The sequence below is a fragment of the Chaetodon trifascialis genome, chromosome 1, assembly GCF_039877785.1.
Source record: "Chaetodon trifascialis isolate fChaTrf1 chromosome 1, fChaTrf1.hap1, whole genome shotgun sequence".
Classification (NCBI taxonomy): domain Eukaryota; kingdom Metazoa; phylum Chordata; class Actinopteri; order Chaetodontiformes; family Chaetodontidae; genus Chaetodon; species Chaetodon trifascialis.
In genome coordinates this window covers 9593081-9613930 of record NC_092056.1, presented here as the reverse complement: position 1 = coordinate 9613930, position 20850 = coordinate 9593081, and the positions used below count along the sequence as shown (strand labels likewise).

At 38.9% G+C, this 20850-nt stretch overlaps 1 protein-coding gene across 5 annotated transcripts in view; it reads right to left on the bottom strand.

The window, feature by feature from the left end:
- LOC139349512 (protocadherin-9) overlaps positions 1-20850 on the bottom strand; it is a 197734-nt gene that overhangs the window by 43665 nt on the left and 133219 nt on the right. For 3 of the 5 annotated variants that reach the window (XM_070990590.1, XM_070990431.1, XM_070990512.1), the window contains one exon: positions 18272-18473. In XM_070990590.1, coding sequence (XP_070846691.1) covers positions 18272-18473 — 202 coding nt within the window. The remainder of the gene's footprint in view (positions 1-18271; positions 18474-20850) is intronic. The other 2 variants (XM_070990670.1, XM_070990751.1) reach the window with 1 other exon arrangement.

Sequence of the window (20850 nt, the reverse complement as noted above, 5' to 3'; positions counted from 1 at the left end):
TGTCTCTTTGAGTGTCAGAGCCTGCAGGTTTGTATTACTGCTCGGCATTGCAGTGGAGAATGACAATATTTGTCAAAACACTCGAGGACATGGAACATTAAAAGTATTAGCTAACAGAATTGAGTGAATGAGGCGAACAAAAAGAGATGATTAAAGATGAAAGAAGAGGAGCCAAATGTGCAACAATTAGGAAAAGTTTGGCTTTGTTTTTAGGTACATTTTGTGAAATATGCTTCCATTGCTTTCTTTCTGAAAGTGAATCTCATGTCTGTGCAGCTGACCTGGCTCAAAAATGCATTTACTGACACCTCTGTTTCTGTGGGTGATAATGTTATAAGGTGCTATTCATAGAGTCTATTTTACTCATGTGAGAAAATGGCAAAATGAGCTGCAAGGGTCCGCACGGAGGTCTGCAGAACTTTGTCTCTAATGTGTAACTTTTGGGCATCCTCTGGATAAATAGTGGATAGTCTGTTTTGAGAATGGAGGTTTGGAAAGGATGTTTTTTTTTGTTTGTTTGTTTTTTTTCCCACTCCCACAAGATTGAAAAAGAAATCACAGATTTCCCATTCCTCTTCCACTTGCTAGATTCTATCACTCCCATCAGCAACATTGCCTTCTGTTTAAAAAATATGTCTTGCCCATCCTGCCCAGAAATAGATTTTCCTTTAGGCAGTGGGCACTAAAAGAGAATAAAGTGCTATATATTATGTGCTTGTTTCTCCAACAATTGATGCTGTTTGCCATTGTAACAGATATGCCAGGTGTTGGATGTTAGTATAAACATCTGACATTACCACTGCACATGGTTTACTGGAAGATAATACATTTTATTGCATTATGACTAAAAATAAATTTTTTTTAACCTAAACCAGTTTACTAGTTTTTCCTTCGTCTGTGAAAAAGCTGACCATCCACTCTTGTCCACTTCAGTAAGAATGATAATCCTGTTAAAGGTCCTAGTTCAGAACCTTCAGCATAGAGATCATAACATATTGAAGCCTATGAGTTTCCAGTGGTGTTGTCATACAGCACAAATGAGTTAAATATTTTTTATTGGCTCTATGTGGTGGGAGAATGTACTTCACTTGCTTATTGTACTGTAGCGAAATATGTCACACATGGATGGACGTGAAAGTGATGCAGTATCAGTGAATTCAGATAATGTGTGTTGCTTTTTGGTAGATGCTCCAGTAGACTTACTGAAAAGCTGTTAATTCACTCCAGTGATGTATCTATAAACCATTTTAGGCCATATTCAACTTTCTATGCTAGAATTGAATGGGTATGCACCATTGTTCAGAAGCTATACTCCTAACATAACATACCAACATGACCCCCTCTCTCGCTCTGGCAGCATGCTCAGTTTACGTCGGACAGCTGGTTTGGTAAAATAGGACTCGTTCTTAGATTTAAAAAAACGTACGTAAGTGATATAATTTTTTTTTTTTTTAATAAAAACCAAGCATTAATTAAGACATTTTTGTGTGTGTTTCAGTTAGTGGTTAAACCACTTCATTATGATCCAGTAGTTCAGATTGTTGCCTAATTTAAACTCCATTAACAGCCTTGTCATTTGGAAATGTTACATGCCACTGAACTTGTGACATTTCTGAGCTGTGTGTCTGAGCTGTGCAGGCTTCCTATCATGACAGATTACGCCCACACTGGTGATGTCAGACTAATCCAAAAAAAAAAATGGGGAAAAATACCTCAATTGAACATTCAGCTTTTCTATATCTGCAGGTCATTCTTTCATTGTCAAATTCACGATCACTAAAGAACAACCAATGGGGTTTTACTCTGTGTGATTTCAGGTTTCCTCCTATAGCCCGCAGACATACAGGTTGAGAGAATTGTAAGCTTAAAATTGTGTCCATTCCTGTCAGTGTTTTTATTTGTTCTTACCATGTGTCATTTTTCAGCCTGTCATAGCCTGGCACCCTGCCTCTTGCCCAGCGCATGCTGACATAATGAGCCCCACATGATCCTTAATAGGGATCAGCAGATTTAGAAAGGGTTACCTACTCCCCACCTCTGTAGTATAGTAGTTGCTTTTTGGTTAAAAAAAAAAAAAAAAGTCAAAGTACTCCTGTCTCATGCTCCTTGTCAACATTGACTTTTTCAATATTTAACCAAGGCCACTAACTTTCACTAGTCTTACTCAAGTGCCGTATTCCCAACAAAACCAACTATTAGATAGAATATTATGCATAACAGGCTGCCATTTAAACGTGTTTCCACATTTGACATTGACTTATTTGACTCATTAGATTTTCTAAAATCCACTCTGTGATTCCTGGAAGAACATCTACAGTATGTTCAGTTTGAATTTATATAAACTATATATTTATTTTATGTAAACTAATATTTATATAAAAGGCAGAACACACATGAGCTGAAGTAAAAGGCATCTGGATAAGAGTGAGTTAATTTGTTAGTCGATAAAAAAAAAAAAATTCCCTCAGCACAATGTGGGTGGGATGTTATTGTAAGTTTCTGTAATTAGCCACTTAACTTTTAGAATAAATAATTCTCATTCCCAACAGTGTAATCCAACAGTCTTCAGATTTTTCTCCTCCCTATTGTGACTAATCATCAGCATAGAAGATGCTCTTCATCAGCCCACCCGTCTGCTCACCCGGGCTGTTGGCACCGACTGCCATGATAATGACTGAGGCTACTCTGAGACGATGTTTACTAGCTGACAGCAGCACCCTGCTCTCTCTGTATGCTCCAGCAAGCATTTCCATTTAGCTCACTTCTGAAGCTCCTGCCTAATTTCTCTTTGGAGACAGAAATCCTTTAAACCCCATTCTATCCTGGGGCAACATATTTACTGAGGGCTGGCTTTCCAATACCTGAGAGAGATTAACACTGCTCCCTGATTTATGAATCCATGCCACCCACCCACAGGCTTGGTCAGGGGCCCTAGCTACTCTACCCTGCTACTTCCTCTTCACACAATGGGATTTAGGTATCAGAAGGAACCCACAAACACAAACACGCACTTGCTTACATACAGCAGAACTGGGTTTAAGGGGAGTTTATGGTACGAATATGCATAGATCATCCCTCCAAATTTCCCTTAAGAAAAGAGAACACAGAATTGGCAAGGGTAAAACTAGCTGTCCCTTTCTACCATTGGCAAGTGAAAATAACTCCAAACTAAACTTTATGATAGAATAGATCTCCTTGACAGAATCGAACTTGACAATGTATGGTTTAAGAAACTCCATAGATCACTTTGATATACAGTTAAAGGATATGCAAACGAATACTCTAAGTCTGTCACTGCAGCATGGAGCTCTAGTCAAAAGATCTGTGACATCCATCTACTGTTTTGGCATCCCACCATCTCACTGGCATCACTGGCTGTCTGTGACTGAGGTGGTCGGATGGCTGCCAGACTGAGTGACAGCCTGGTATTTGTTTATCCTGAATAGTCAATTGCCGGGCATCTGTAGTACAGAAACAACAAAGCTGCTGGCACAGAGTTCAGCGTTTCAGTGGATGTGTCTGTTACTCTTATTCAATTGACAGAATGCTTTTAAATTGTCCTAATTTCTGCAATAAAGGATTCATAAAAGGCATCATGTCATGTATTTCTGCGGGTATGCAACAATAAAATCAGACGGTTAGAGCGCTGGCAGTATCTTTGCAACATATGTTTTATGGATGCAATCAAAACACATGCATGGTGGCCTAAGGATATTTAATGGGGTGTCTGTGTGGAGGGTCTCAGCAGCAGCACAACCTGTGGCTCAGCACAGGTTCTTGAGCATCTTACATTTTTCTTGTACCTCTGTTTTTTTGTATTACGTCATCATTTTATCACAGTACATTAAACATCATAATGAGACTGCTATTATTTTACAGTCGCCCATTATGTTCTCTGGACAGCTATGCATAAATAGAAGTATATGTGAGAAGCACATGCTTAATTGACTGCCCACCCCCTAATTAGTTGCTTAACAATAACAAGTCCACTGGTTTCTGTTGGCACATTCTCCCACATTCTTCACAGCTATTCGTGCAACTCAAGCAAGATGTAGTTTAACTGATTTGAGATTCATGGTATGTGCAGTGTTTGCATGTTATATAATGCATGTTGTGTTTTCAGATATTACTGATTAACCTGCAGAGTGTTCCACTGTCGCGCACATTCAGCAAATTTGGGGTTTTGTAGAAAATATATCAGTTGTGTGTTGACTGAGGGGCTGGTTTCAGTCATACAGTATGCCTTGTGTTTCTCCTAGTCTGTTAAAAGTATTCGTACAGCAGTAAATATTAAACAAAAATATGCAGCTGTACAGATGTCAGTTCGAGCCAGCATACATTCGGTATTGCTAATGTGTTGATACTTAATAACGTGCAACAATGAAGTGCTGCACATAGTTCTATCTCTTATCTGCTTACGACTGAGAGGTGGATGAGCACTTAAACAAGTCCTTGTTAGCTATAGGCATCAAGAATTTTAATCTCAGTTCTGTTGCACAGGATCACATCATCGCCACAACCTCATGTCTGGAGTACTGCAACACGCTCTTGGCTGTGACACTTAAGTGCTTTCTTTTACCCCTGCAGCTCATCCAGAGTGCTGCAGTTTACATTTAGTTCAACCAAAAAGTCAAAAGTGTCCTAAGTCGCTGCCTACATTCCAGCAACTGCTCATATAATGCATGGAAGCTCATAATGAATTCACAATTGGAGTAAACGTACACACATTCATCATATAATCCAAGCCCACTCATCAGCCTGCTCTCTTCTCTGCGGCACAGTGATCATACGTCCATCCATTTTCAACTTTCCCTCGTTGTTGTCCAATGTTAGAATATTTATCCAGCTGCAGTAAATTTAATGCATATTCTCTGTAGGATTATAGGTCCATATTCTGCCATGTATTTTGCCAAATAATGACCCACATAAACTACTAACTGCATTTAAGCAGTGCACTGAATTCATAACAGACTGAAGTGAGGCATTTAGCCATATTTTGACAAAAGTATAACTAGAACATATTGTGCAGATGAACAGACAGAGGTGGCTTGATAGGTTTCTATGGGCAAACATGTTAAATGCATTTCAGTCCTCATAAAACATTGCACAGCCAGTGTTTTAAGTATGTTGAATCCAGCATTTCCATACATATTTAATAGCTTGCGGTCTCACTCTTCTCTGCCTCTGTTGGTACATTGTTGCATATCTTGGGACATGTGCTCATAAGCAACATGTTAGTCTCAAGGTGGTCACACCAATTAGGATATTCCATTTCATCTCCACGGCCGAAAACAAGGATATGCTGCTTCAGTGGGTAATTTTCACCAAATCAAGGAATTCAATCCATTACACAGGGTTTGAAATTATATTGTAACTGGCTTCAATGTAAAGATATTTAGCCGAAATCAAAGTATAGATACCCAAAATATAAACACAGATGTCCTGAAAATAGACTGTCTAAACAGAAATATATATTTACCTAGGTAAATACAGTAAATTGGCTTTTTTGGAGAACATCTACACATATCGTAAACATATATAAATGATTTGTGTTCTGTGGTATTTACTTGGATAAGGATAAGGCTTCATGCTGGGCTCCCATTGTGTTTTCCAGCTAATAAGGCCCAGATGCAGTCATCTGCAGGAATCTATTTGCAAAAAAAAATATTCAGGCGGAAATAAAAACCTTTTACTTCAGTGTGTTCAAACCTCTATTACTCAGTGTCAGTTGCACTTACACAGACTCTGACTGCTGGGGAAAAAACTTCAGAGTATTACATTTCAAAAGAGAAGAGACGAAAATCATGCATGTACTCCAAATGGTTCAAGAACAGCTTTCAGTTTGCTTTGGGAGTGCCTTGGATCTGTGTTTCAGGCAAATTTTTACAGGAATGGAGTAAATAATCTGCAAACACCTTCCACCACTGATAAAATCAGGTCAGATTGGTACAGAAGAACCCAAACATAGACATGTTCGTTTTGGTCATAACAACACATTTCTGTACTCAGCCCTATAAGACATAAAGGATTACATCACTTTACCTGCACTGTGAACTTGAGATAAGACATGAATGAATTTAAAAGACTACAACACAGTCAAAATAAGCAATAATCAACAACGACCTACAATATGGCTTTAAAAAGAACTGCCATCTTTCCAGCACTTTGAATGGCATTTTCTCTTTTGTGTTTTCTATTTGCTTGATAGAAACTGACATAAATCTGATGGAGCCAGATTTGTCAGCCCCGTTAGGACAACAGGAAATCACAGCACTCCTGCTCCCTTCTCACTCATTGGAGAGCTTTCAATGAATGAACTGAAAATAGCATGAAATGTGTATATGTGGTAGTGCAGAGGTGCAGCCAAATATCGTAAGCCCATTCATTTCTTAGGTTGATACATATCCAGTCTGCAATGCTATGTTTTGCTTCCAGTAATCAGCATTCCCACCGTGAGTGCTACCATAGCTCTGATAAGCTAGTTGCCTTCTGCTGCCCATTCATGGTTTCTGTACATTACCATGCTATTTTCCCACTGCCATGAATGCAGTGGAGGCTTTCCAACTCACTCCACATTGTGAATCTATTCTATTACAGCTATAAAACCACATACTTCACTGAGAATACGTTGTGTAAATCTGCCATATCCTCTCCAGTGAGAACTTGACTCAGTGTGGTAATGCTAACGAATACTTCAGTACCCATAAAAATTGGGGTCGGGAGTTCCATGATCAACGCTTGTCTTGAACACAAATATTCTTCACTGAACATTGGAACTGCAAAGGCGAGTACTATAGACTAAGCTGCAGAATAAATCAGCTCTTGTTTTCTGTAGCACACCACCAGGATTTCCCATGACAACAAGCCTGGTGGCACAAAGGTAAAATGCAGTGATGAAGCTGCCAGTCTTCTCTGCCATGGAGAGACAATTGGGACGCCAGGAAACATAGCACCAGAAATTTGGCATTAACAATTATAAAAAACATGGCACTGTGACCATCTTGCTTGCCTGCAGCATATTTCCACAATATTGATGAAATTAGTAGCCAACATGCTGACAAAATGTGAGGACAACATCATGAAACCATTATATCACTGTCCTGATGGCTACACATGTGTTAGTGAATAACGCCAGTGTAATTGTGATATTTCACAGTATTTATTAATGAAATATTTTTTTGGCCAAGTCAAATTTAGGAGAAATTTGTTTTTTGATGTGAATACTTGGCAGAGTCGGGGCCTGAAAAGATGCTTTGATGTTTGAGACAAAGCGGTGCAGAATGCAATGGAGCAGGATACCTCGACAAGGGAGTTATCCATCATCTCCTGTCCATCAATGTTTCATGGCTAAAGTGGTTCCACTTTCATGGTAGAGAACATAACAATCTTGCATTTGAGCATTTTGTCCCTCTCTACCAAGCCCTTTAACAGCTACCCTCTCCCAGTTACATTGTGCTTTTTCAACAAGCAGCTCGTCCATTCACCTCTTCACTCCGTGTGCTTCCTCCTCTGTTCCTGTCAGTTGGCTGTGTTCCTATGCATGAATAGTGCAACCGTCCATTTTTGTGAACCGTGTTCCTGTTAACATCACTCATCTTCAAACAGTTCCACAAATACAATTCAACTAGTGCTCAAATACCTGCCAGAACCCCTGCAACAGAGACACAGATGTTAATCGGCAACAAGAAACTTGAAATTGCAAGGACATAATGACTCTGAAAGAAATGTTGTATAAAAATAGCAATACATAAACAATTGCTCAATAAGAGAGAGAGAGAGAGAGAGAGAGAGAGAGAGAGAGAGAGTGTGTGTGTGTGTGTGTGTGTGTGTGTGTGTGTGTGTGTGTGTGTGTGTGTGTGTGTGTGTGTGTGTGTGTGTGTGTGTGTGTGTGTGTGTGTGCGCACGTGCGTGTGAGTGTGTATACTTCATGTATCTATTGTTATCTGTACTTCCTATGGTTAAGTGTTTGAATGTTTGAATAAGATAACACTCAGGTCAGGTTTGCCAAACATCAGCTTCAAGGAGGAGTTGAGGGTGAATTCAGTTTACCAGCTCAAGGAATAAAAGCAGAAAGAAATTTTTACAGTGGATGTCTGGCATTCTTATCCAACACACACACACACACGCGCGCACACACACGCACACACACACACACACACACACACACACACACACACACACACACACACACACACACACACACACACACACACACACACACACCTCTATGTTGTGAGCCATATAAACATACATATATACATAGAGATGTTCAGATGCAGTGTGCTGACTCATGTCTGATTCACTTTAAGTGTGATTTACTGTAATTATGAATGAGTAGGAGGATTATTGGCCCTGGTAGATAAAACACTAACTATTATTTGCTTGCTGCAATCCCCAGCATAGTAACATACAGTAACTGCTGACATTGGTTTCTCAGCTTCCTACAGTTTATTATGTAAGGCATTTAATATTCTACAGTATGTGTTTCAATGCTTTGTGTTTATGTTGGGTCACCACACTGCTTCACTAGGTTTAGCACAAACAATATGGCAGTCATGGTAGATTGTCCACGTTCAGTAATTGGCATCTTCAGAATTTCACTGGCTATTCGAAGCGTAAATCATCTACAAACTCAGTTGCGATCGGCTTAATTTTCATGTGGTTGATTTTCTCTGTTTGCTAGGCTTCATAGGGTAAATCATGATTGGTGCATGGCTGCTAGCCTAGTGAGTGGTTGTGTGTGTCGTTGCTACTGTCACTATTACTGTGGCGCAGTCCTGCACTAGAAATACATGTTGTTAATACTTAAATATTCAGTCAAAACATCTTCCTGCGCACCTGCCCTCCCCTTTTATGCATGAAGGAGAACCTATGGTGGCCTCTTATAAAGGAAGAGGACCTGCTCCCTCTGTGGATTAAAGAGCTCATTCTTAGGTATCGAAAACACAACAATGCGTATTGTCAGGTGATTATACACAAATGAAGATATAATATAGTATTCCATCTCTGCCAATAGATGCCCCCGAAATCCTACATACTGGACCTTTAAGCTTCATTTAACATTTTGAGGAAAGAAAAAATCTAAAGCCTTGTAAGATTGAATTTGACAACCCTCTGCAATACTGCGTATTTGAAGGATGGGATCTGGCTGGTTTTGAAATTAAGGAAGTATCAAATGTATTCCTCTGTCAGGAATTGGAAATGCAATTAATTAATTTACTTGTTAGCATTAGAAGGCAGCCTGGCTAACCTGAAGAAAACACATTTGGACAGCACCCTTGTGAAATGCTTTGTAAATGTAACTAACCGAAGGCGTTGATTCGTCTTGAACATGTGACGTGATGTGATTTTGTGGCAGTGAACTTCTGGTGCTTGCTTTATTTTGTCTCTCGAGGTGTGTGAATGCATTAGATTACTTCACATCTCTGACAGCAGAAAGGTTTCACCTGACTCAACAGATTTATGGTTGAGCTACATTTGCTTTAAGCTCTGTACCTTTTTCATGTTTTCCATTATGCTGTTCCTCACGTTTGCTCTGTCAGTTAAACCCTTCCTTGCCCGCTCTTTCTCCTAGTCCAGACTCAGTCTCTTTCAAACATAATTTAGAATTAAACAAGTAATTTCCCCTGTCTTGCATTTCTTGTCGGGTCCATTAAAGTCCCATTTAAGTTACGATTCTCTTCCCACATTTAGATGCTATCAATGCACAGTAGCTTTCAGGGGCATTCTTCAGGCTCAAGCTCCAGCTCAAGCCCAGTGATGAGTCCAATCCAAGTAGGCTGTTTAAGACATTACTGTTTGTGACATTAAATGTTCAAAACAGTGAATTTAGGCTTATTGACAAAAAGGCTAAAGAGAAGGCTAGTTCAGGCCTGCTACAGTACAACCAGTCAAGGTCTTACCAGTCACTTCACTTCCAACTTATTTTCCAGTTCCATCCTCTCCCCTTTCACACTTGCACCAGTCTTGTGATTACAGCCACAAATGAATAGCACACAACACTGAAAAATGTTTTTAGAAATGTTTTGTCAACTGTTAACTGAAATGAACCTTCTTATTTTAAGTTTACTGTTATTTAGTTTTATTGCTTGTTTCTTGGTTGAGATCACTTTGACTATTCATATCACTGTCACAACAAAAACAATGGTACACATTAGTGTAACTTTTGAAAGACAAATCCTGCCATTTCCCGACTTCTGGAAATCATTATTGATTGTCTAAGAACTGTTTAAAAAGATAATTCTCCTCCCCTTCATTTACATTGTCAAAGCTGGTAAAAATCGCCCTATCACAGCTCGTGGCATGCGACAACACCAGCTGTTTAGATGGTAGGCACAGGCTATGTTTGGTAAATGACAAAAGGCTGTTCTTACAATGCCGCCATTCTGCTCAAAAGCCAATTTAATTATAGGGCATTAGTAACGTTCAGTGGCAGTAAAAGAAGATTCATGAGCAAAGTGATTAATATAGAAAAGCGGGGATGAATCAAAAATCATCTTAAAAAATGTGCTATTCAGCAATGGACTGAAATCAACTTTTAAAAAGTTAAAAAGCAACTCTCTGACACACAAATTCAATGTGCAGAGCCTGAGCCTCGTTTGTTTCGTAGTCACAGGTTTGAAGCTTAAGTTTTGCTGCTGCACAACCTTTCTCATTATATCTGTTCACAAACTCACAGGCCATTTCTATTTCCCTCGGACGTTCCATGTGTGTGTGTGTGTGTGTGTGTGTGCGTGTGTGTGTGTGCGTATTTGCATATGCGTGATCGTGCAAGTGATCCCTCTGTCTTTCTGCTCTGTGTTTCTTGTCCGCAATGTTTTTAAATCATTCATATAGCACTTAAGTCAATAATGGTTGATTTAAATGTTTTATAAATAAACATGACTTCCCTATCTCACCCCACTCTCCTCTCTGTTTATTCTGGGCACTTTCCTGTCATGTATTATTTCCGCTTCTGTGTGGTCTGGGGACTGTCACGCATACGCAACTAATCTAACGGACCTCCACTGCAGAGTAATCAATTGCAATATTTCTTTCAGAAATGAGACTGATTGACAGAATTACGTTTCATCCCAAACATTCATTCATTTGGTGAATATGTGACCCGGTAGTTCATTTGTTTCTTTTTGATTTCTTTCTGTCGAGAATGAATTCACTCTGTAATTGGAAAGGGTCCAAGCGGTGGTTCAAGCAGATATTAAGCATGTGACGATTGCTTTCCTCTTTACCGTTTATTTGATTTGTCTTTTAATAGTGTGACCTAATAGAGATACAGGCTTCAATTTCAAATTAATATTTTCTGCATGTACTCAGTAAAGCGCAAGTTTAGGAATAAACTATGATGAAGCATAAACATTTGAGATGCTCCTTGGCTCCATTACCTAAAAGTACCTCAAGGTGCAATCCTATCTTGGAAATCTCTGTGCATTTTCTGGGTGTTTCTGAAAAGCATTGCAAATAAAGACAGTCTTTTTTTTTTTTTTTTTACCAAACTTTCAGAAAGTGTATTACTGTAAGAGGACCAACAACTCTATTGTAACAGTCTGGTTCAGTTTATTACAAACAAATATTGTGGATAGAAACCACCAACTGGTTTTTTGTAGCCCCTTGTTGAGGTACCTACAAATGATCCGGTACTTAAAGGTGGAGCTAGAAACACTGCAGTCCGTTGATTGGTCACAGAGAATTGGAGCGGTCGTGTCTTATCACCATCTCGCAGTCTCTTGGCTTGCTGCCTGCAGCCTTTTCTCAAACAAAGCTCGTCTCCTTGTTGTAATAAACAACCACAGACCAAAGAAGATGAAACATTCAGTCCTCCATTGTGTTCTTGTATTTATAAGAATAGCTTAGATCAGTGCTTAATGTGTGTACAGAGCGTACGGCAGAAACGTGACAGTGAGTGTGAGTGGAGCAGAGGAAAAGCAGTATGGGCTGACTAAGGCCATCAGTCTTAGGTCTTCCATGTATCAGAGGACTGGTGGTTCAATTCCCGGCTCCTCCAGCCGAAGTGTTCTTGGGCAAGACTGAACCCTAGATTGCTTGCAAAGGCTTTCTGAGTCTGAGAATGGGTAAATGTGGCATGTTAAAGTGCTCTGAGTGGTTGGTAGACCAGAAAAGTTCTTGATAAATGCAGTCCATTTACCATTTGTCAATCTGGCAGTAAATTTACAGTATATCACTTGATAAATGCTGCAGCTTTTCAAGGCCAAGAAAAGTATCAGTTTCCCAACTGCTGGAAAAGTGAAGGAGGTGACCCCCAAAGCCCAGTAACAACCCTGCCTACTAATGAAGGGTGCGAAGTCTATGTTTCTTTACTTTCCATAGCTTAAATTGTTCACTCAGCTCTTTCTGGATGAGTGAGCTATTTTGCAAATACATTAACAGCAAAAGCGCTGCATGATGGAAATGTTTTGGGCTGTTGCAGCGCCCTTGGCGGCCACTGTATGCCATCACCATAGAGCAAGTATATCCAGCATAGCATTCAAAATAATTACTATGAGCTGGTGGATTTTGGAAAAATGTGTTTTGTTTTTTTGTTTTGTTTTTGTCATTTGTCGGTGATGCAACATATCATAATCATTTGTTCTCTGTTTGTTAATCTTTTTATTCAGCTTATTCTAGTGGGTTTATGTTGGTTGGTCATGTTTTCACCGATAGTGAATTCTAGTTTGCCAATTGATGACTAAAATGCTTTTGACAGACTGGCTGAGCTGAAGTTTACTTTCTGAAACTTTCCAGGCTGCAGGCTGCTCTTTCATGATGTACTCATGCTGATAATTCCAAGCGCATTAACTGTATCTACTGAGTCATGTGTTTCATTTATGCTCTGCATTTGACAGATTTTTAATATCTGACATGGTTTGTGGAGAATTTAATACAGCAAGTTACTTTAAATCAATTTGTCCTTTTTTTCATTTTTCAGCACCATGGACAGCAAACATTAAGAAGCTCTTAAAGGCCCGGCACGCGCACTTGCTGGTAAGTGCTGTTTTGGGAATTGTGTGTAAAAGTTTAAGAGCTTTTGTAAAAATGCTCTTAGAAAACACTCCTAACCTTTAAAATCGATCATTACTGGGAAGCAGGGCCCTGTAACTTCTTCCCCTTCTCTGCAACCACATTTGGTCACACCACTTGTACATGTATTTCCATCAAGTTTCTTTCCCTCTCCACGAAAAAATGCCATGATGTTGGCTGAAACTGTTGTGTCCCTGATTACCATCCATCTGCTGCGGTTGTTTTCTTCACTCTCATGTTCAACAGATTTCTTTCTTGTATTGTTTTGTTTACCAACTTCATTTTTTCACTGTGGTAAAGCTTTACGGGTATCTTCAAGTCACAAAGGAATATAAAACATCTCTTTATGCTCTGCTCCATCATAAAAAAAACTACTGTTAGACATCAGACTTTCACAACTCCCACACTTTGTATGTTTTCTTAGTTCAGATGAAAGCCACAACCTACGCACAAGCCCAACCACTTTCCTGTATTACATAAAGGATAATTAGTCAGTTCACTTAAAAAAACAACAACAAATAATGAATAGGGAGGCCAAGATCAAAAGGTTATTTGATCCGTTTTACCCCAAATCATTTTGTCAGTTTAAAATGTGACACCTGCGTTCTGTTATGAAAATCACATGTGCACAGTGAGTGTTTTAGTTTAATATTTAATCAGGTGTAGTGTGCAGACACTGCACTTATCCAGTAAACTACTGATGAGCTGACATGAATTAGATTCAGTTTGATGACCTGCTAACAGTTAATCTAGTCTTTGTTATCATCACTTCATTTAAATCACCAAACAACACAGTTCTATTTTGTACAAAAAGTCCTTTCTCTGGAAAAAAAAGTTACCTATTTATTATGGATTAGAATGTTTCTGTTTAGATATCCCAAAATGCCGACTGTGTGTCATAACTTCAACATCAGTTGCTTTATCATCAGGAGGACTACGCACTGATCACTCTCATCTGAAGGCAACTTTTGTCTGTCTCCCATGTGAATCCCACTGCTGCTTGCAACAAGGAAAAAAAAAACACCCTTAAACTATTTTTTTTTTTAATATCCTGCACAAAAATGAGGACAGCAGACTTATAATAATTTAATTATTCCAATTTTGAGTTTTTAGGAAGCTCTTTTGAAGAGTCTGAATGTGTCAGAAAAAAAGGTAGAGATGTTATCGTCAAACCTTGAACAAAGCACCACTCATTGCCAAGGTCCTCACTGTTTTTAATAGTGTTAGAAGATCATTTACAACTCAACTTAGAACACAAGCGTGTTGAATATCTACCAGATACAGTTTGCCTTTGTCAACAGACAAAAGTGTGGGAACATAGTCTGACAGAAACTTACTTCAAACTAGTTAACCTGCGACCTCTGAGTTCGCATATTGGAGAATGTCACCAGCAGGTAACACGTCTCTCATAACTGGGGCATAAAATCATTATCCTGCCAAGCAGCAGGTCAGTGAGCAAAGTATCAATTAGTATGAAAGTGTTGCTTAAATTTACTTTTCATGATGCATTTATAGTCAGTATTTGATTTTGCTGTACACTTGACGCAGCTTCAGGGAACCAGTCAACCGTTCTCTCACTCTCTGTGCACTGCATCATCTAAACATACTCATATTATTCAAGCAAATGTATTTGCACATGGAGAGACTAGTCAGAGAGACCATTTGGAACATGTGTGCATCTCATATGTTATAATCTTATGTAGGCTAACTCTGTTTACACGGTCAGGTGTCACCTTGTCATCATGTCAAGTGGTAATTGCACAATTGTCTGAGTCTTTTACATCTTTATACTGTCTGACTAGTAATTCACAATATATGTCATTTGACTGCTTCTACAAGTACTATACACGCAACCCTGATATTTCATCTTTTACCTCGATCTGCTTATTCAGAATTTTATGTTGCAACGTGTAGTGGAACGTTCCAAAAACACCTGTTTGGCACATTCCACAGGTAAACAGGTTCATTAGTAACGGGTGTATCATGATTGGCTATGAAAGGGGCATCCTGGAAAGGCTCATTCGTTCATAAATGAGGATGGAGAGAGGTTCTCCACTTTGATGGCAAACAGTTTGTTTGCAAATGATTGTGTTCTGTTTTTATTTATGTTTCACACCGTATCGCAATTTTTGTGTAATTGGGGTTATATATATATATATATATATATATATATATATATATATATATATATATATATATATATATATATATATATATATATATATATATATATAACCCCAATTACACAAAAATTATAATTTTACACAAAAATTATATATATATATATATATATATATATATATATATATATATATATATATATATATATATATATATATATATATATATATATATATATATATATATATATGTATATGTATGTATGTATGTATGTATGTATGTATGTATGTATGTATATATATATGTGTGTGTATATATATATATATATATATATATATATATATATATATATATATATATATATATATATATATATATATATATATATATGTATGTGTGTGTGTGTGTGTGTGTGTGTATATATATATATATATATATATACACACACACACACACACACATATATACATATATATATATATATATATATATATATATATATATATATATATATATATATATACACACACACACACACACACACACACACACACACACACACATATATATATATATAAATTTGCTGTAAGTAATTCAGACCTTTAATACTCTTATCTCTTTAACCTGTTTGCAGTGGCTCTCACATATTTGGTCATGCGTCTCATTGCTCATCACATTTACGGCGTAGCTCCTTTCTGACATGTGTATCTAATTTGCATATGTCAATTTAACATATTGCATTAATGTCTGACATGCCATGAAATACAGCATGCACATCAACAGTACTGGCAATAATTGCTGTTTGCTATTTAATTACAGCTTTCATATATTGTCAGTTCTTGTTGGATTTAATCACTTGTCTGTACACTTTTGAAACTGTGAACTGTGTTGATATGATTTGACTGGCTGATATTATTTGAAGGAAGTATAAGGCAGTCCAGATGATGTTTTATATCAACATAATGCCATAACATTTATACTGAAGTTGCACTTCTATAACAATGTCAGACTCACTATTGATGAAAAGAAAAGAGATGGTATGCAAATGGTGGCTCCATTACCCACAATGCAACTCAGTTGCCAACAGCTGGTCAGAGATTCAAGTGTAACCGTTCCCCAACCAGCTACAATCAAGGACATCAGATTTTGTACAGCCACAAAAGGCTTCATGTAACTTTTTTCACATATACAGTTGCACTCCCAAAGACCTGAGTTCTCCTTCAAGGTCAGGCAACTAAATCACAGCGTTCAGGATAAGGAAAGATCCTGGTCTGATCAAATATTGAAAAAATTGCCATTTTGTATATATATGTGTATGTGTATAATACATATACTATATATATAAAACTTCTATCTTGCACAAGTCGTGGGTGCTTTATTAGTTTTTTTCCTTGCAACAATGCAAGACAGTTACTTACAACGGCACGTGGCTGGGCCATGTGCAGCTCTATTCATTTGTGAAGACAGTGAGTCAGTCGGCTTACATGTTACTCACTGAGTACATCTGCCAACTGTGAGTACATCTGCTAAGTTAGAGTCTGTATGAAATCATACGCACACACAATTTACTCACAGCACTTGTATTTATGCGGTGCTGGCTGCTCCACCCTCAGCAGGCAAGCTGGCATCGACCTTGGGGCGATGCGCTTGATCTTCGCGCACGCCTCACCTCTTAATGATAAAATGAGAAAACTGGGTCGGAGATGTACATTCCCACCAGAAATAGTGGGAAGTTAACATCTTCAGCAGAGCACCAAGACTTCCAACTGGGAAATCATCTCTAAATAAATCAAATGAGTTTCACAAATAGGTGAGGAGCCTATGGGAGGCCCAGGTTTGCTCCTGGGAGGGATGAACAAGTCTGGATGATTAACTGAGAAATGAATGACCTGCTCGTGTATCCACTAGAAACCTACTTGAGGAATCAAATGACTCTAAATTAAATTATATTTGGCACGTTGAAGTCTTTATAGAGACTGATGTTGTTTTTCATGACTATTTATTATCTCTGTTCAAGGAGTTTAAGTCATTCCCTGAAGCAAAATCTGAGACATTGTCTTCATTTTCTTTAACCTGCACTTTAAGACAAAGCATGTTCAGACTTCGCCGTGTTCTATACAATCAGCAGAAAATTGAAAGAGCCGTAATGTGTTTGAACGAAAAGACACTATTACGACGCACAGAATGTCCACTAAATTGCATCAAAGTGAACATTTTGCAGCTGTTTAAAAGTGTCTTCCAGGGTGCTTTATACTCACACAGTTTGCAAACGAGAGAATGAGAGAGACAGACAGACAAGTCCACAGAAACCGCCCGTGCATGCGTTTTCACCCTTGTGTTGTCTTAATGGTAAAAAAAATGGCCCGCTATATGTGTAACAGCAGAGAAAACCCCCTCAGGGATCTTTTTTCAACCTGAAATTTGATGACTTTTCCTACAGTGACCTCAACATCACAAAAAGTGAAACATCGCCCTTGTTTGTATTACCATAAAACGTGTAGACCACCAGGGCACAAAGATCGATCCGGCAGTTTTAAAAGAAACACGTGTGCGCACACGCACACATACACTCACACACACACAATGAGAATATGTGCTAATTAAACTCAGACAAAACCAAAGCTCTCTTGTGCACGTGCAGCATCTCCCCTCCACAGCCCCCCCACGTAACTCAAGTTCTCAGACAAAATGAAGAAAACCAGACAGAATAAACAAAATTTCAGACAAAGTAAACATTTCTTCACAGCAATATTTGCTAATGAGGAAGGCAGTCAGAGGCGCGTCATCTGCTAGAAAGGTGCTGCAGATGACAGTGCTCCCAGCTCTCCCGGCTGAAGCTGTGAGAGCACGTTTCAGTACCCAACAGGTTGTAAATCTGATATTTTCAGATGTCCAAAAGAAAGAGAACTGTGATTTAGAAGAGAATGCGGAGAACACAGATATTCACATAGTTTGTGATGAATGACAGTATGTTCCTTCATGCAAAACAGATTTGGGGTTTAAGATTCAATTAAGCTGCTTCATTTGAGGGGTTTTTTGAAGGCTGGTCATTTTTGACCCTTAGGACAAAGCGAGTATGTTAAGACTGCACAAGGCAAAGAAATGGTAAAGTGCCATGAGATATATTGCAACTCACCAGAGTTGGGATCGGAGTTGCCGTCAGCTTCAGTCCTCTTGTCAGGGGAGGCCTGCTCGTAGAAGTCGTCCTGCGCCTGCACCAGAGGGAGAGGTTGTGTGAGGAGGGAGCCACTGCCTACAGGCTCGTGGTCCCCCAGACCGCTGTCACTGCAGCTCTCCTGAGAGCCATCCGGCAGGTGAAACGTGACACGCCGCTGCGACTAGAACCAAGAGCACAAAACAGAGCCTCTGATGTTAGTGCTCTGCTCTGCCCGCTCAAATTTTTAGCCTTTTCACACTATTATTTTACACTGAGCTGAGCGAGCTCATGCCTGCTGTTTGACACGCTGAGTACTGATCGGTACTGCAGGGTCAAAAACGTTTGTCTGAACAATGTAAAATATTTGAAAAGTTTACAGATAAGGAAGGCACTGATGAATCGAAGAGTTCATTTTCAGTTTCAGGAGACTGGGAGTGATTGTAGAATAACAGGTCTATTTTGACTTGGGCCGAGTTATTGATGGAGGGGGAGTTAACAATGGTAAATGCAGTCACGTTTCACTGCACAATGACAACCAATAACAGCATGCAAATTAAACATCATGCACTGTAACAAAAAATTCAGCAAGGTGGAAAGTGCAAAATTTGTGAGCCTTTCATAAACACATCATGTAATTAACGTCAGGCATAATTAATGAAGGCCATGAAACTTCTAGATATTGGTGGCAGCATATTAACGTGTTTGTGAGGAATGCTGCAGTGACGTTCACAGCCTGATTGTTTAGCTTGTGTTGTCAGTTTGTTTAACAAAAGTCGCCCGCGGGGTCTCCTTCTTCCCACATTTTAAATCCTGTGAGGAGAGGAATTTCTTAACCCACAAGTGTTCCAGGGGCATAATCTATACAGCACACACACGCCATCCTTAAAGCTGCCCTGATTGAATTTCCAATTGTTAATTCCAAGTGTCTTTTCCCCTTGCTCTAATGACATTTTCCTCAGGCTTTTTCATAAGTCCAGACACCAGCCTCCAGCTAACCTTTCGTGAGCACAGAGAGGTCCCTGCCACATCCTTGGTGATGACAGAGACGGGTTTTACAGTAATTATTGGCAAAAGCAAAGGTCACGCAATCTGCAGTCTAATGCAAATGACCTCATTATATATTTTAGAACTGCTCCAAACGCATGCAACATTCAATTAACCAAAAAGAGGGAATAAAGAAGGAAAAGAAATGGGTTGGTGAGGGAGGTGGGGGTCGGGGGTTTTGGAGGCAGACCTGGGGGACTGTGGGAAAAACAAAAGCTGGCTTTAAATTTAGATGCAGGGTGTTTAATTTACATGAAGAATGGATGGATGGCTTCAAGGAAAGAAGGAAGGAAGGATAGATAGATAGATAGATAGATAGATAGATAGATAGATAGATAGATAGATAGATAGATAGATAGATAGATAGATAGATAGATAGATAGATAGATAGAGATAAGATAATTCTTAATATTCTTCTCAAGACCGACAAAACCTGTCAGCTATAACAACCTTGCAGGGAGATGTCAACCTTCACATGCCCAGGAGTGTTGCAATGACACTGATAATACTCAGCTGACAAAAGGGAGAATGAATTGAAATGACAAGGAAGAAAGTTTTATGAAATTCAAGGCTGACAGCAAGTGTAAAAAAATACTTTTTTCTTTTGTTTGCAAAGGAAAACTTGTATTGGCTTAATTTATGAGAAGGTGTGGTGAGTTTTATTGTATATACTTTAAGGCCCTTTTGAAAATAGTTGTAGAATATTAGAGATAAATACCTAAATCTAATTGACAGTGGGACAACTCTCCCTCTTCTAGACACAGTGTGAAAGTGACCATTTCTGTGACATTTCTTGCGATCATCAGAAATAATGCCACCCAAAATCCAGCATACATTGCCAGAAGTCTAAATCAGGTTTTGAACAATGCTTCACACTTGCAGTCTCCGGCGGCAACTGAAAGTGCAGCATCAAGTACAATTAAATGTAAAGGTCTTGTAAAACAGTAGGAATCTGTTTAAATGTCACCGTTAGTAATTATAAAGAGGCAGATGATCAGATGTGGCATTTCGGATGAAGATGATGTAACAGGGGGAAAAAGTCCTCTCTAAAGAGGTTCCCTCCTCTGTTTGTTTGTGTGACAGCTAAAGTATACTGATTAGGCAATGCAGCGCTCTCAGTTTCACATGGTGAGGCACGTTATGTGTGTTCATGTGTGTGTGTGTGTGTGTGTGTGTGTGTGTGTGCGTGCAGTTAAAAAGCATTTTATAGAGAAAATGAACCCACTGAAGCAGAAGGGTGAGGCAGGCCTTACAGATTTGACATGTTTGGTGTATCTGCACTTAATTAACAGTGGCTTCATATGTTTTTCTATTTGCCGATGCCAAAGCAGTTGGCCTTAGGCAAGGTAGCCATGTATTTGTTGGCTGCCCTGAAAGTGTCAAGCTGGCAATACTAATACTGGCAGCTTTTCAGCCACCGCTCTCCAGAGTTAAACTCTACATTTTACAACAAAGTCAATGGAAGAGATATTCAAAGTGTCCATCTTTTGTTAGTGAAACTATAGGATAGGGAG